The sequence below is a fragment of the Prosopis cineraria genome, unplaced genomic scaffold, assembly GCF_029017545.1.
Source record: "Prosopis cineraria cultivar Desert tree isolate PC_DT_omini unplaced genomic scaffold, ASM2901754v1 PC10, whole genome shotgun sequence".
Classification (NCBI taxonomy): Eukaryota; Viridiplantae; Streptophyta; class Magnoliopsida; order Fabales; family Fabaceae; genus Prosopis; species Prosopis cineraria.
In genome coordinates, this window is record NW_026555341.1 from 6,365,850 (window position 1) to 6,380,034 (window position 14,185).

Below are 14,185 nucleotides of genomic sequence, written 5' to 3' on the forward strand. Positions count from 1 at the left end.
TTTACTATATACTTGTGCAAACATACAAATATATAGATGTTTGTAAAACTAGCTAGAGGCCTGTGCATTGCACAAGTTGAGTAATTAAAGAGATGTAAATTTAAGTAATGATAATATAATTTTAATAACTATAACCATAATACCTGGCACGTAATCAAGAGGAAAATGAAATATTGTTTGACAAAAGCTATTGTCATTTATGATTACTTAGCTGTAATTTATAACAACTAAGTTTATGATTGAGCTAACTTTAGTCGATTATAGCCATCGTGCTATATATCATTAGCTGAAAGCATATATGATTTCAATTCAAATATTATATACAAAAAAAAATTCAAATAATGATAAAAGGAAACCTAAAATTGACTCTCAAGTTCTAGAAATGAATCACGTATAATTGTTCTTTCAATTTTTTTACCACAAACTACCCATGGGTTTGAAGTTTAGTTTTATTTTCCCTAAACAATTATGCACTTGAATTTATATTTTTGTATACCATCATTCTAGGCAAAACCATCCAAGAAATAGTTGCTTTTTGTGCTGCCATGTCAAGTGGATGTGTTCATGTAACTAATTTGAGAACTTATTTTTTAGGTTTATTACTTACTGGTCATTAGTGAAAGTAATGCATCCCTTTACTTTTTCTATTCTATTTGAAGTAGCTTGAATTGTCATGGCTATCCCATGAATATGCTGTAACATGAGCTGTAAAATGTGACCAGTTAAGACAAAGGAGAGCAACTCTTGATCATATTCCGCAAAACCCTGTCTTGAATAATTTCTCTAGTGGTATTAATACCAATCCTTCTAGTAGATTACAATTACTCAACTTGAAGAATGCTGTTTAAAAAGAAAAATGGAACATGATCTCAATTCTAAGTTGCACAAACACAAGAGAGTACCTCACTTTAACAGTGCTTATATCGAGGCTGAAGAACTATTTCTTTAAGAGGAAAAAAAATAAAGCCTCGTCATATTGCTCAATTGAAATAGCAAAAGGAGCACACACACATGTGAGTACAACCAATTGAAACGGTAGAGTAGAGAGAGAATCCAACGTCTTGTTCAATTGTAATAGATATTAACATAGGTAAAGTAGCATGCACACAAATTGATATTTTTTAAATAGTCAATAGGTAGAAGCAAGTACAATCAATTGAAACAATGGAGAGAATCCACTGGAAATCCCCTAGAAACATGGGAAAAAATACAACATGCAAAACTAATGTACACTGGATAAAAGAAATCTCCAAAGGCAATTAATTTTCTCAACTAAAGGCCATCGTAGAAGCAATGCAGCTTTAGAAATCTCGGTCGTATCACCTTTAGATAAAAATAGAACATCTCAGATCTAAGAATCAATTTGTAAAAAGTTGACACCTAAGTTACAGGTCTATGATCGGTAAGAATGGATTTTCCTATCACATTGTTCAATGAAGAAAGATCTCTTTAACCATAAACTGAGACTGGGCCTTCAGTAAATGTTATAGATTGCTATATGTTGTGGCATTTAATGTTGAAAATTCTCTTAGATTTCATTAAGGATCTTAGTTTCAAGCTATATCAAATGAAATGAAAAATTCATGCTCTCCTACCATCTTAAGTGTTGATAAAATCATTTTACAAAAAAATTTCAACATAGTCAAAAAGATTACTATCCCAAGCTTAAATGTTGATTCTAAATTAAAACCTGATAATAAATTTAAACAAATAATTCAAAGAATCCACAAATGACCATCTTCCACAGTAAGGTAATTCACATATTCATTCTTTGATTAAAATAGTTTTACATTGTTAATCAATAATAATCAAAAAAATGAAACAAAAGTGAGAAGGCATGAAAACAACTTTGTTAAGAACATGAAATTAAGAATTCAGTTGTCAGTAAAAAAAATTTGAGCTAAAATGATTAATCAAGCATTATTATGAGTCAGAGACAATGACCATTATAACATATCTACAGTACTCATACTTCATCAGGAATTCAAGTCAACCAAAATAAAAAACACACACATATATTAGTAGATATTATCCCTATCAAAATAAAGATATGGCCAAATACAGTGCCTCCAGAATTCTTTTCTCATCCTTAGACTCTGAAATTCAAGAAGAGAATTCTCAGACCTTCAATCTAGCAAGACATGAAGACGCATAAGTGAATATATTATTAGCAACATGATTTTCCCCAAAAGTAAATATATTACATGCAACATGACAAAAGTAAGTTAAAATTGACACAAGCTAAATGAATATGACTAAACTCTTTGGCCACATCTAGATCATATAAAAAAAACATCAAAGAATAATAATGCCAAACCAATTGTCAGTATCCGAAGATATCCAGCACTAATCTCAACCTGAAAGGGAGAGAAATCATTTATAGGAAACCATCTAATGCTCTATACAGTAAATCAAGTGTTAAACTGACAAAAAAAATTAGAAATTAGAATAAAAAAATGAAGAGAAGAAAGGACAAAGACAATTCAAACAAAGCTAATAAAATAGAGCTGTGACATTTGAGGGTGAAGACAAGATTCTGATGATGCATGGTGGCCACTCAATTTGAAATTCAAATTTAAACTATTAATAATGAATTAGTCACATATCAAAAGGAAAGTACTATTGTGATGATGTGTGCAGTGGGAATGTCAGTGAAAGTAAGTAATAGACACAGTAACAGATTTTTAGGAGCCAAAAGCAAAATATTAATGTGTAATAAAAAATAACTGATAGATAAAGTATAAAACCTTAATATCTTATATTCCATTAGATTATATATGATATGAGGATTGATAAAAAATAGCAAGCACATTTCATAGTTCAATGTATAATGCTCGAAGTGTCCTTTTATACCCATCTCCTACTAATCATGTCCCATCATACTTAATAAATATGAAACCTTTATTAATACATTGAGTAGCCATAAGTGAAAAGCTAATCTTGTAGAATTATATCAGTCAATCAAAAGATTGTTCATAATCTATAGATAACAAAATCACAAAGCAGTGCTTTTTAAGATATGTTTTCACAATGTCCCATGACTTTAAAATGCTACGTGATAGTAAGTCTACTATAAGAGCTCCAAAGCAAAAGAAGTAACACATTAACCATTCATCGTGCCCCTTTTTGACTGATGCATCAAGGGATCATATTCACTTAATGCCAGTCTTACATCATTTTATTTCATTATTTCTTGATCATTCACCATAAAGTTAAATTGGCAATCTCACATTATATTATTAACACTCCTCATTCATGACCCATTCACTAACAAGTCCTCATGATTCACCTAATTCTTCACATCTAAATTACAAAATAGGTTATGGAAAAATGGGTCATGTCAACAAAAAAAGAAAATTGAAAAAGAAAAAAGCAGGATAAATAATTGATGAATAACCAAAAAAAGGAAGAAAAAAGAGAAATAAAAATAAAATAAAAGAAGATTAAACCAAATATTATGTTTTCTTTGTAGAAGGTAGTTAGTAACAGGCTAATTTTCAAACTAATGGTTATAAATCACATGGGAAGAATGGATTATTTCCAGTCAGATGTGATAGAACCAAATGGTGAGGAAAAAAGGCAAAAGCTATTTAAATAACTTGTCATACAAATGCAGGAAAAGAGCTTTGATCAAACAGATCATCCCCTCTTACAATGATTCTGTTGTTACCTAACAGACAACTAAAAAGATATCTAAGAAGATTTTAACTTCAATTGTTATGATAAATCAATATCAACTGTTCAAAATATTCTAATAATTTAAAGATAATGCAGATGAAAGCAAAAAAATTATTTTGGCCATTATAAAATGCAAGCCATTGAAAAATAGATGAGGGTTTAAGACTAAAAAAAGAATAATGCTCACTAGGTCTTGGTGATTAAGATTATCCATAGATGAATCAGAACACAAGACAAAAGCTATAGAAAAATTATACTATAGTCTTTGAAATGTATTAGTTGCAATTAAATTAAAATATTTCATGTCTAAATTTGCCATATCGTCATTGCTGCAATAAGAAATGAATCAGAACATGAGACAAAAGCTATAAAAAAATTATACTGAAGTCTTTGAAATGGATTGATTGCAATTAAATTAAAATATTTCAAATATAAGTCTGCCTTATTGACATTACTGCAACAAGAAGACATATGGTATAATTGGAAAATAATGATAGCAATGTATAGGCACCCTATCGATAATAACAAATAAAGGATTAAGAATGAATTTGAAATAGTTGAGATTTGAGAGATAGACAAAATTCTAACATCTAGAGGCAGAGCCATATATAGTTGAATTATATGAGATATAACTTAATATTTTACCTTTTCTGAGACTTTATTGCTACTGCCATTCAACAGCTTGGGAGCCATCCAAGGTAGTGTATAGGAATACTGAGCATTTAAAAAAGGATCTTCAACTCTTTAACTTTTGAAATCCATGTTCTAGCTCCTTCCCCTATAGCAGCTACCACACAAATAAAAAGAAGAAAATTGAAGAAGAAAAAATAGGATAAATAAATAATGATTAAGCCTTAAAAAAAGTTAAAAGAGAAAGAAAAAGAAAATAAAATAAGCCTTAGAACGCGTTTTTGCTCCATGTGGTGTTAGTTCAGTTGTTATTCTTCTTCTTCTTCACCACTGTGCTTGTGGGTTTGTAAGGAGTCGATGCTTTAAAAATAATAAGCACCACTAATCTCATCTTCATTTGTTCTAGGTCGCTGTTGTTGAGCTCAATTATTCCTTCTGCTCATTGAGCTCATGGAGAGGACTGAAGATAAAGATGAAGAAACATAACAGACAATTAAAATGATCGGTCTGTACTTCTTCATGAGCAGGGAATCTCTGATAAGGCAAAGAAATCAAAGCCATAGATAGACCAGCTAAGAGAATGAATATTAAGGGACTGATGCTTGAAGAGTAGTATAGCTCCAGTTGTCTTGAAAGGAAGTGTTAAGTCATTACCCGATATATAATGGTGTTAGCCTGCAGAAGACATCTGGAAATTTGGGTTTATAATTTTCATCAATTAAACCTTCCCTTGAGCCATGCGTTAATGGCCTGAAGCCGATACTATAGCTGAAGCCATTTACTGTTCATAGAGTTGATGAATAGAGTTTACTGTTTGGAGTTGTGCGTACGCAGTGGGTTGCCTGGAATACTTTTATTATTTAGATGGATTAATATAACTAAATATTTTTATATGTATGAAATTGTTTCAGGCATACACTTGAAAATTTTTATTTGATTTTATTTATTAATAATAGTAATAAGGGAAACTTTATATCTAATTAATTTAAAGCACAGGAAATTAGTTGCATCTATTGCACCATGTCATTTATCCTCTCTCCAATAAAAACAAGCTAATGAAATATTTATTTTAGCATTTTATAATTGAATATTTTTTATTTTATCATTTAATAATACCTTTTTTAAAAATAATATTTTTTTACTTATCAATATATTTTAGATTTATAATCTACTTTTTTTAAAAAAAATATATAATTACAAGTTTAACAATTTTTCCTAAAGATATCAAATCAATCAATATATATAACAACGGGTAAAGAGGCAAAAATACCCACAATGTAATCAGTCATAGGCACCCAGTATCCTAAAGTAACAGAAAGGATAAAAATACCCATAACGTTATATAGATGGGTATAAAAGTAACCAGACCATTAACTTTGACCATTAAATACTGATTGTGCATGTCATGTGTCAATTTTTATTGACGTGGACTAAAAAAGAGGCAAAAATACCCATGAAGTTATCGATCAAGAGCAAAAATACCTATAACGTTATCAGAGTTGGTGCAAAAATGACCAATCTATCTAATCCTTTAAATGTTGACCGTTTAGCTGACACCTAAACAGAAGTTGACTATTTTTTGCTGATGTAGACAAAAAATATTTCAAGATGAATTTTGATGGATGTTGATCTATCAGTGTATAAGTACCTATAATGTTACTTTAGTAGGTGCAATAGTAATCAATCTGTCAAAATTAATGACATATGATTTCTTTTTATCATCACGTATCTCACTCCCTTCCTTTCTTCCTCTCCACTCATTTTTCTTGTTTGTAAAACCTGAGATTTAACATAGTGAGATAGGTTGTTCAAAATCAAAGATCGAGACTAAGCACATCTAACTTAAGAACATTATCACAACCTTAAGCAATTGCATTCACGATAGATTCAAAAATTTTAAATGATTTTTGCCCTTACTGCAAAGAAACAAGTAATTTAATTTGATATTTAGTCAAAATGACATTTTCTTACATGATATTTATACAATAACCGATTCACTTTCAAAGAATTTCATTTAAAAATATTTTTTTATCTATATTAGTGGAAAAAAAATAGTTAACTTTTACTTAGGTGTCAGCTAAACGTTCAATATTTAAAGAATTGGATGAGTGGTCACTTTTGCACCAACTCTAGCAATGTTATGGGTATTTTTGCTCCTGGTCGATAACTTCATGGACATTTTTGCTCTATTTTTTAGTCCACATCAGTAAAGACTGACACATGATATATACAGTCAGTATTTAATAGTCAAATTTAACGGTGTTAAGTCAAATTTAATGATCTGGTTACTTTTGCACCCATTCATATAATTTTATAGGTATTTTTACCTTTTTTGTTACTTTAAGATATTGGGTGCCCATGGCTGACTATATTATGGGTATTACTCATGTCGATTTCTATCATTAGACATCTTAACTGGTTTTTCAATCAAATTATTCAAATAAAATTATCTAAGACCTTTTAAAAAAATGTATTCAAACATAAAGCATATTACAATCATAGACTTTTCTTTCAGTCTCAATTGATTTCTAGCCTCAGTTGCAAATTTTTTAATTCAAACATGTACTCAGACATTGTAAATCACAATGATGACTTTTCATTAAACAAAAAGAAGGCTCAGTTCATGTTTTACAAAAATGATGACATCGGGTAAGACCAAACTGCAATGAAGTGAGACTTGATGTCGGTGGTTCCTACAAAGAAAGTGTTGGTGAGTTTGGAGTAGTGAGATACAATAGTGTTGATTGGGTATGTGGTTTTATCACTAATATTAATAACTATCCTCCTGCTATCACTGAAATGATTGGTATCATCTTTGGCCTACTTTATGCTGTGAGAGGAATTTTGGAAATGCTCAAATCTACACGGATTATTCGAAGGTGATAAATCTTACCATCAGAAATGACATCACTCATCATCTTTTTAGAAATGTTATTAATTAGGATATAATGTTTTTCTATTGAGATTGGAATATTTGCTTAAACTTTATGTTTAAGGAAACCAACTCCCGTGCCTGTTTTCTGGCTACTTGGACATATAATGATTTGGTTATATTATCTTTGATTAACCCCGGCTTATTGTGTAAAAGTAGTGAATGTAATTTCATGATTAAGATTCAGTATTCATTCCAAAATAAAAATGATGATTTTGTTGCTTGATTTCCGACGGCCCATATTCATTGGACCCGTCATTATTGCCTCGATCCGCAACGAAACAGATAGCATGTTTTGGAAATCTAGGCCCATGTTTTGCAATTTCGATAGGCCCAGACCATTATCAGGTCCATTCGAGGCCATCGAAGCTTTGATTATTTATTGCTCCCTCCCTTTCAACTCTCTCTCTCTCTCTCTCTCTCTCTCTCTGTTTTTTCCTCCTTTGACCAAAAAAGAAATTCTCTCTTTTTTAAGTCTTACTCTTTATATACATAAGTAATTTGATTTAATGCAATATGATGTGATAATTCTTTGTCTTATCTCTAAACTCTTGCATTGAATGAAAAGCATTTGTATCCGTAAGGGGCGATAATTTTTTTTTTTCCTGGTTAAAAAATTAGGAACCATAGATAATGCATTGCCATAATAGACGGACGTATATGATGGTTTGAACATATCGCAATGATTCTAACTAGCCATCGACCTATGGCACGAAGGCACGTCAAGCGGGCATTTCCATGCGAGTAGATTAATATTTAAACTTTAATCACCTTAGCATTATGTTGCGCATGCACTTTTTTTTTTTTTTATAATAACTAATCAATAAATAACTATCAACAAGAAAAAGCCGTCCTAGGCCCGCATGCAGCAAGTCCCTGTCGCGAGGAGCACTGTGGACAACGCCGGTCCGTTGTCAGTCGACACTCGAAATCCAGAGAGATAGAAAGGGACGATCAGAACATTTTATGGGAGTGCTAGAATGCATGGGACCTACCTGCACAAAATTCATCAGCATCAGTGGATCTGGGCCTGTCTGTTTTGCGCTATATATATTCCTGCATGGCAAGGCATGCCGACTCAAGCATCCAAGTTCAGTCCTTTCTCTTCAGGGACATTGTCGCGATGACGAGGCTTGTATTGCTTATTTGTCTCCTTTGCATGCTCTGCGTCTTTCCAGCTTCAATGGCTGAAAGCGAAGAGCAGGGCAAGCTTCAAACCTACATCGTTCATGTCACGAAGCCCGATGGTATCGCTTCTCTTCAATCTGAAGAGTTGCATAACTGGTACCAATCGTTCATGCCAACTAGTACTGCCGAAACCTCGTTCAAGGATCGCATGGTTTTCTCCTATCGAAATGTTGTGTCAGGATTTGCTGTTAGATTAACAGAGGAAGAAGCCAAGGCTCTGCAAGAGAAGGACGAAATCGTGTCGGCTCGTCCCGAAAGGACCCTTTCTTTACACACCACTCACACGCCAAGCTTCTTGGGGTTGAGAAAGGGATCAGGACTGTGGAAAGAGTCCAACTTTGGTGAGGGCGTCATAATTGGGGTCATCGACACTGGAATATACCCATTCCATCCTTCCTTCTCCGACGAAGGAATGCCGCCACCTCCTCCCACATGGAAAGGCTTCTGTGAATTCACTGGACAGAGGACTTGTAACAACAAGCTTATCGGCGCAAGGAATTTAGTGAGAACCGCAAAACAAGAACCTCCATTTGAAGATTTCTTACATGGTACCCACACAGCCGGCGAAGCCGCTGGAAACTTCGTGGAGGACGCTGGCGTTTTTGGCAATGCTCTGGGCACCGCCGCTGGCATGGCACCTAAAGCTCACGTAGCAATGTACAAAGTTTGCGACAACACAGTGGGATGTACCGAAAGCGCAATGTTAGCTGCAATGGACATTGCCATCGAGGACGGCGTGGACGTGCTCTCTCTGTCACTTGGTTTGGGTTCTCTTCCCTTCTTCGACGACCCCATTGCATTAGGTGCGTTCACTGCGGTTCAAAAGGGCATTTTCGTCAGTTGCTCAGCTGCAAACTCTGGCCCTGAGTACGCTACTCTCTCCAATGAGGCCCCATGGATTCTCACCGTAGGTGCAAGCACCATTGACAGAACCATCAAAGCTACTGCAAGGCTCGGAAACGGAGCAGAATATGATGGGCAAACGCTATTCCAACCAAAAAACTTCTCTTCTCAACTATTGCCTCTTGTGTATGCGGGTTCTAGCGGAAACCGATCCTCTACTTTCTGCGCACCAGGTTCCTTGAGTAATGTGGATGTTAAGGGAAAGGTTGTTCTGTGTGAACTTGGCGGACTAATTTCCAGAATTACAAAAGGGCAAACAGTGAAGGATGCTGGTGGAGCCGCCATGATTGTTATAAACCAGCAGCCCTCTGGTTTCAGCACTTTCTCTGATGCTCACGTTCTTCCTGCAGTTCATGTGAGTTATGCTGCTGGGTTAGCAATCAAGAATTACATCAATTCAACCAACACACCAACAGCAACAATCTTATTCAAAGGAACTATCATTGGGGATTCACTCACTCCAGCAGTAGTTTCATTTTCATCGAGAGGTCCAAGTCAAGCGAGCATTGGGATTCTTAAACCTGACATAATTGGTCCTGGTGTGAACATTCTAGCAGCATGGGGTGTTTCGGTAGACAACAAAATACCTGCATACAACGTTGTTTCGGGTACCTCGATGTCTTGCCCTCACCTCAGTGGCATTGCTGCTCTGCTCAAAAGAGCTCACCCCGAATGGTCTCCTGCGGCTATAAAGTCGGCAATCATGACCACAGCGAATACCGTAAATCTCGCTGGTGAGCCAATACTGGATGAAAGGCTTCTTCCTGCTGATATCTTCGCCACCGGTGCCGGACATGTTAATCCTAATAAAGCAAGTGATCCGGGCCTTGTCTATGATATCCATCCCGATGATTACATTCCTTATTTATGTGGTCTGGGTTACACTGACAGACAAATTACCTTGATTGTGCAAAAGAAAGTGAGATGCTCAAAGGTTAAGGGCATACCGGAAGCACAGCTCAACTATCCTTCGTTTTCTATTCTGATGGGGTCTACTTCACAGTACTACACTAGGACAGTGACCAATGTTGGACCCGCCAATTCAACTTACTCTCTGCAACTTGAGGTGCCTCTGGCGTTAGGTATGAGTGTAAACCCTACTCAGATAGCCTTCTCAGAGGAATACCAGAAGGCTACTTTCTCGGTTGAGTTTATCCCACATATCGAACAAAACAGAGGCAATCATTCCTTCGCTCAGGGTTCTCTTTCTTGGGTATCTCGACAACACACTGTTAGAATCCCCATATCTGTCATTTTCACATGAGCGTCGCATTACAACTCCTTACGGTCGAAATAAAGGAGTCAAATGACTTCATACATTCATTCCAGGGGCCGCTCGCATCTGTGCGATAAATATGTCTACTTTTAATGTTATCTAGTTCACTTGCATTCAATTTGTTTCAGTCATATGGCTAATGATCATCACGAGTTATTGACTTTTAATTGAGTTGTTTTCTTTTCAGCCTCTTCTCAAACCACCAATCCTTCTCCCTCCATCTTTATACATACAAGATATTTAGTAGAATGATGCAAAATAAAAGGTGATTATATGGTTGAAAAAACAGTAATGTTTTAATTTTATCTTTAATTATTATAAATAATAAATGAATCTCTTTTTTAAAAATAAATTTATGTTTTTTTAATATAATAACAGTATAATGATCTATTTTATTAATAAATATGTAGACAATACCTTATATTTAAAAATAAAAACTTTTTATGTTGGGTTATCCACCCTTGGTGGATCAGGCCTATATAAAAGTTTAAATTGAAGAATGAGGTTCTTATGAGAATTATAAAAAATATTTGAGTTCAAAATGCAATTCACTCATGACCTTAAAGTATAATATTCTCCAACCTTTGAATTTGAAACATAGGTAATTAGAAAAACTGTCACACATTCCCATAAAAGGTGGTTATAGTGTGATTTCAGTCAGTTGAGATTTTGGTTCTCTACGTGAAGAAAGAAACAGAACGCTCTCGATATTCATTCATCTCATTTTTCTCCTTACAAGTTTTTCTTCTCTCTGAGTACGTTTGCTGTATACTCAAATAAAGTTCGACTGGTGTAATTTTATTTTCGCATACTTACGTGTGAATTAATGACTCAAGATATATTTTTCCTCCTCTATGTCTCTCATTTTATATATATAAAGTTAGAGGAGGTATTCCATAAGCACATACTCGTGAGAAACTTCGATCTCCTCCTCCTTCATTCCCTGCAACCCTTAAAAATTGATTTCAGCCCAAATTTTCTCTCTCGATCTCCTTTATGTTGCAGACCCTTACAAGTGAACACAACAGATAAACATACTAATAGTAAAACTAATAATAATTAGTATTTTGACTAAAATTCTGTCTTTTTTTTTCCTCCCAATATCAATCGCTAGTTACTAATTATACAACTGTGCGAGCCTTTAATGCCTCATCTCTCCAATATTTATTCGAGTGAAATACACTGTATACCCTTTTATTATACCTTAATTACATAAGGCTCTCTTCTATTTTGAAAACCCATACAAACCTTTCTTAAAATTAAAATATATGTTACATAAACATCTCTTATATATCTGAGATTATATTTCTATCCATTCAACTATTGGTTAACTGTTAAGTTTGGCTTTTAAACTTTTAATTTGAGCAAAATGCCTCACTTTAATATAATTATCGAAAAATCTATATTTGCCAACAAAAAAAAACTACCTTTGTGTATACAACTAAAAAATATAATAAATAAATTTTGAAATTTTTATTATATTATAAAATCTAGTATTTTTATCATATTATAAAATTTTATTTTTCATCAAATTTATTGCAACTTATTTATTCATGTTTTTGAAAATTGCTAAAAACATGTTTGAAACATATATTTTTGTTCATCACATAACACAATGATATAAGTTCAAGAGATTATATAAATAAATAAATAAAATTTAAAATCTGTAAACATATTTTTAACAATGAAATTATATAATTTCCAAAATAATATAATTTAGGATTTATTAGGGTAAGGGTTAAATTAATAAATAAAATTTTTTCATGTAAATTTTAATTTAAAAATAAGTTTTTAAAATCTTTTTAGAATATTCCTAACTTGGTTAACAGATTGGACTAAATTATATGTTTTCATAACAACGGGGGTCTTTGTAATTAGAGCAAAATAGAAGGATAGTGAGAGTATTTTACTAACCTTCCAATTATTTTGTTTTTTATTATTATATTTGATATCAAATGAGGGATATTTTAATATTTTACAGTGTTAAAATGGTATAATTTTATATATAATATTTAAAATAAAAATATCCTAAAATTTTGCATTGTTTATTTATTTTCTTTAAAAAGGATCTTTAAAAAATATAAAACTAAATCATTTTATTATATGGAGTTCAATAATAAAAAAAAGGAAAAAAAATTGGAAAGTTGAGGGATTGTTACAAGTTTTGAAGGGATGAGCATTGTAGATCCCATGTCCCCAGGTGCGAGTGTTTCAAAATCTAAAGTCATAACACTGGTTGTCAAACTCAAAAGTTAAATAAACGTGTGACATAAATATAGATTCAGATAGTAAACTTGAGAGTTTAATTATTTATTAATAGAGTTTATCTTTATTAATATATAATTATTAAAAGTATATAATTAAATAGTTAAAATATAAAATGAGATCATAAGTTAATTTAAAGATATTTTAAATATAAATCATTGAAATTAAATATATCTACATTAATAGATTATCATACTTAACATAGATATTTCAAAATAGGGCATTTAATCTTGGCATTTGTTTTCTTTTTTTTATTAATATTAGATTTTGTTTTTTGAGTTTTATTTTTCTTTAAACTGGATTCTACCGCTTTTATGGACCAAGTTCTATATAATATATACTTACTAGCTCAACTTGATAAAATACGGATAAGCTTGGAGGGTCAACTCTTAAGTTTAATTGAGTTTATATCTATTTTAAGTTTATAAATGAGTTGACACAATTTTATAAGTTAGAAACATAAGAATAATAAACTCGGAGAGTCTGACAACAATGGTCATAACACTAGATTAAAAATAACGTGGCTCATTTTTTCCTATTACACACAAATAAAATACCAATTTAATGTTTTTATATAATATAAAATTTAAAAAAATTGTTATTCTTAAATTAGAAATAATGTGACTCGTTTTTTTTCCCCCTCATTCATGCAACGTGTATGCTAGGCACTAGCCTCGCTTGTAACCTTTGTATTCATCGCAAGGACCCAAGGTGGCGGGTCCAAATGCTCAAATAGCCATCTTAACTATAATTTGTACCCAAGAAAACATAAATATTTCCCTAAAAATCAAAACTTAACATTTACAAATTCATTAGCTATCAAAACTGAAACGAGCACCTAAAATCAGGTTATATATATTAATATACCATCTGTACACTGTTGAGAGTCCTAGACTGACAAGTCTTTGAACACATTTCTCAATTATCGCGGAACTAATTATATTGCATATCAATTCCAGCATTATGTTAGTGAAAGCTCTATTTCTTACAAAGGGGTGTGGCGTATTATTGCGTACTTTATTTTCATTTTTAGTAAGAACCGGGCCCCAGGAATATTAGCAATAGATTGACATCTATGACCACAAGTATTCATTGTTTAATTTATTGTTATTAATTCACAGTACTGTATTTTGAACAATAAGAGAATTTCTTTTCTCATTTCAAAATATTTTCTGTGAACAAGGGTTCAAAAACAACGGGCATGTTTGGCAATTTATTCTGAAAATAATTTTTTATTTCTCAAAATAAAAAAATAAAAAAATATATTTAATAACATATTTTCAAAAAGTGTTTTTGAGAATAAAAAAATAAAA

General features: G+C 32.5%; 1 protein-coding gene across 1 annotated transcript; it reads left to right on the top strand.

Moving 5' to 3' along the window:
* The first annotated feature begins 8,363 nt into the window (after nucleotides 1-8,363).
* LOC129322023 (subtilisin-like protease 1) lies at nucleotides 8,364-10,595 on the top strand. Its single transcript, XM_054968053.1, has one exon. It carries the CDS (start codon nucleotides 8,364-8,366, stop codon nucleotides 10,593-10,595), a length of 2,232 nt encoding a protein of 743 aa, XP_054824028.1.
* The last annotated feature ends 3,590 nt before the right edge of the window (nucleotides 10,596-14,185 follow it).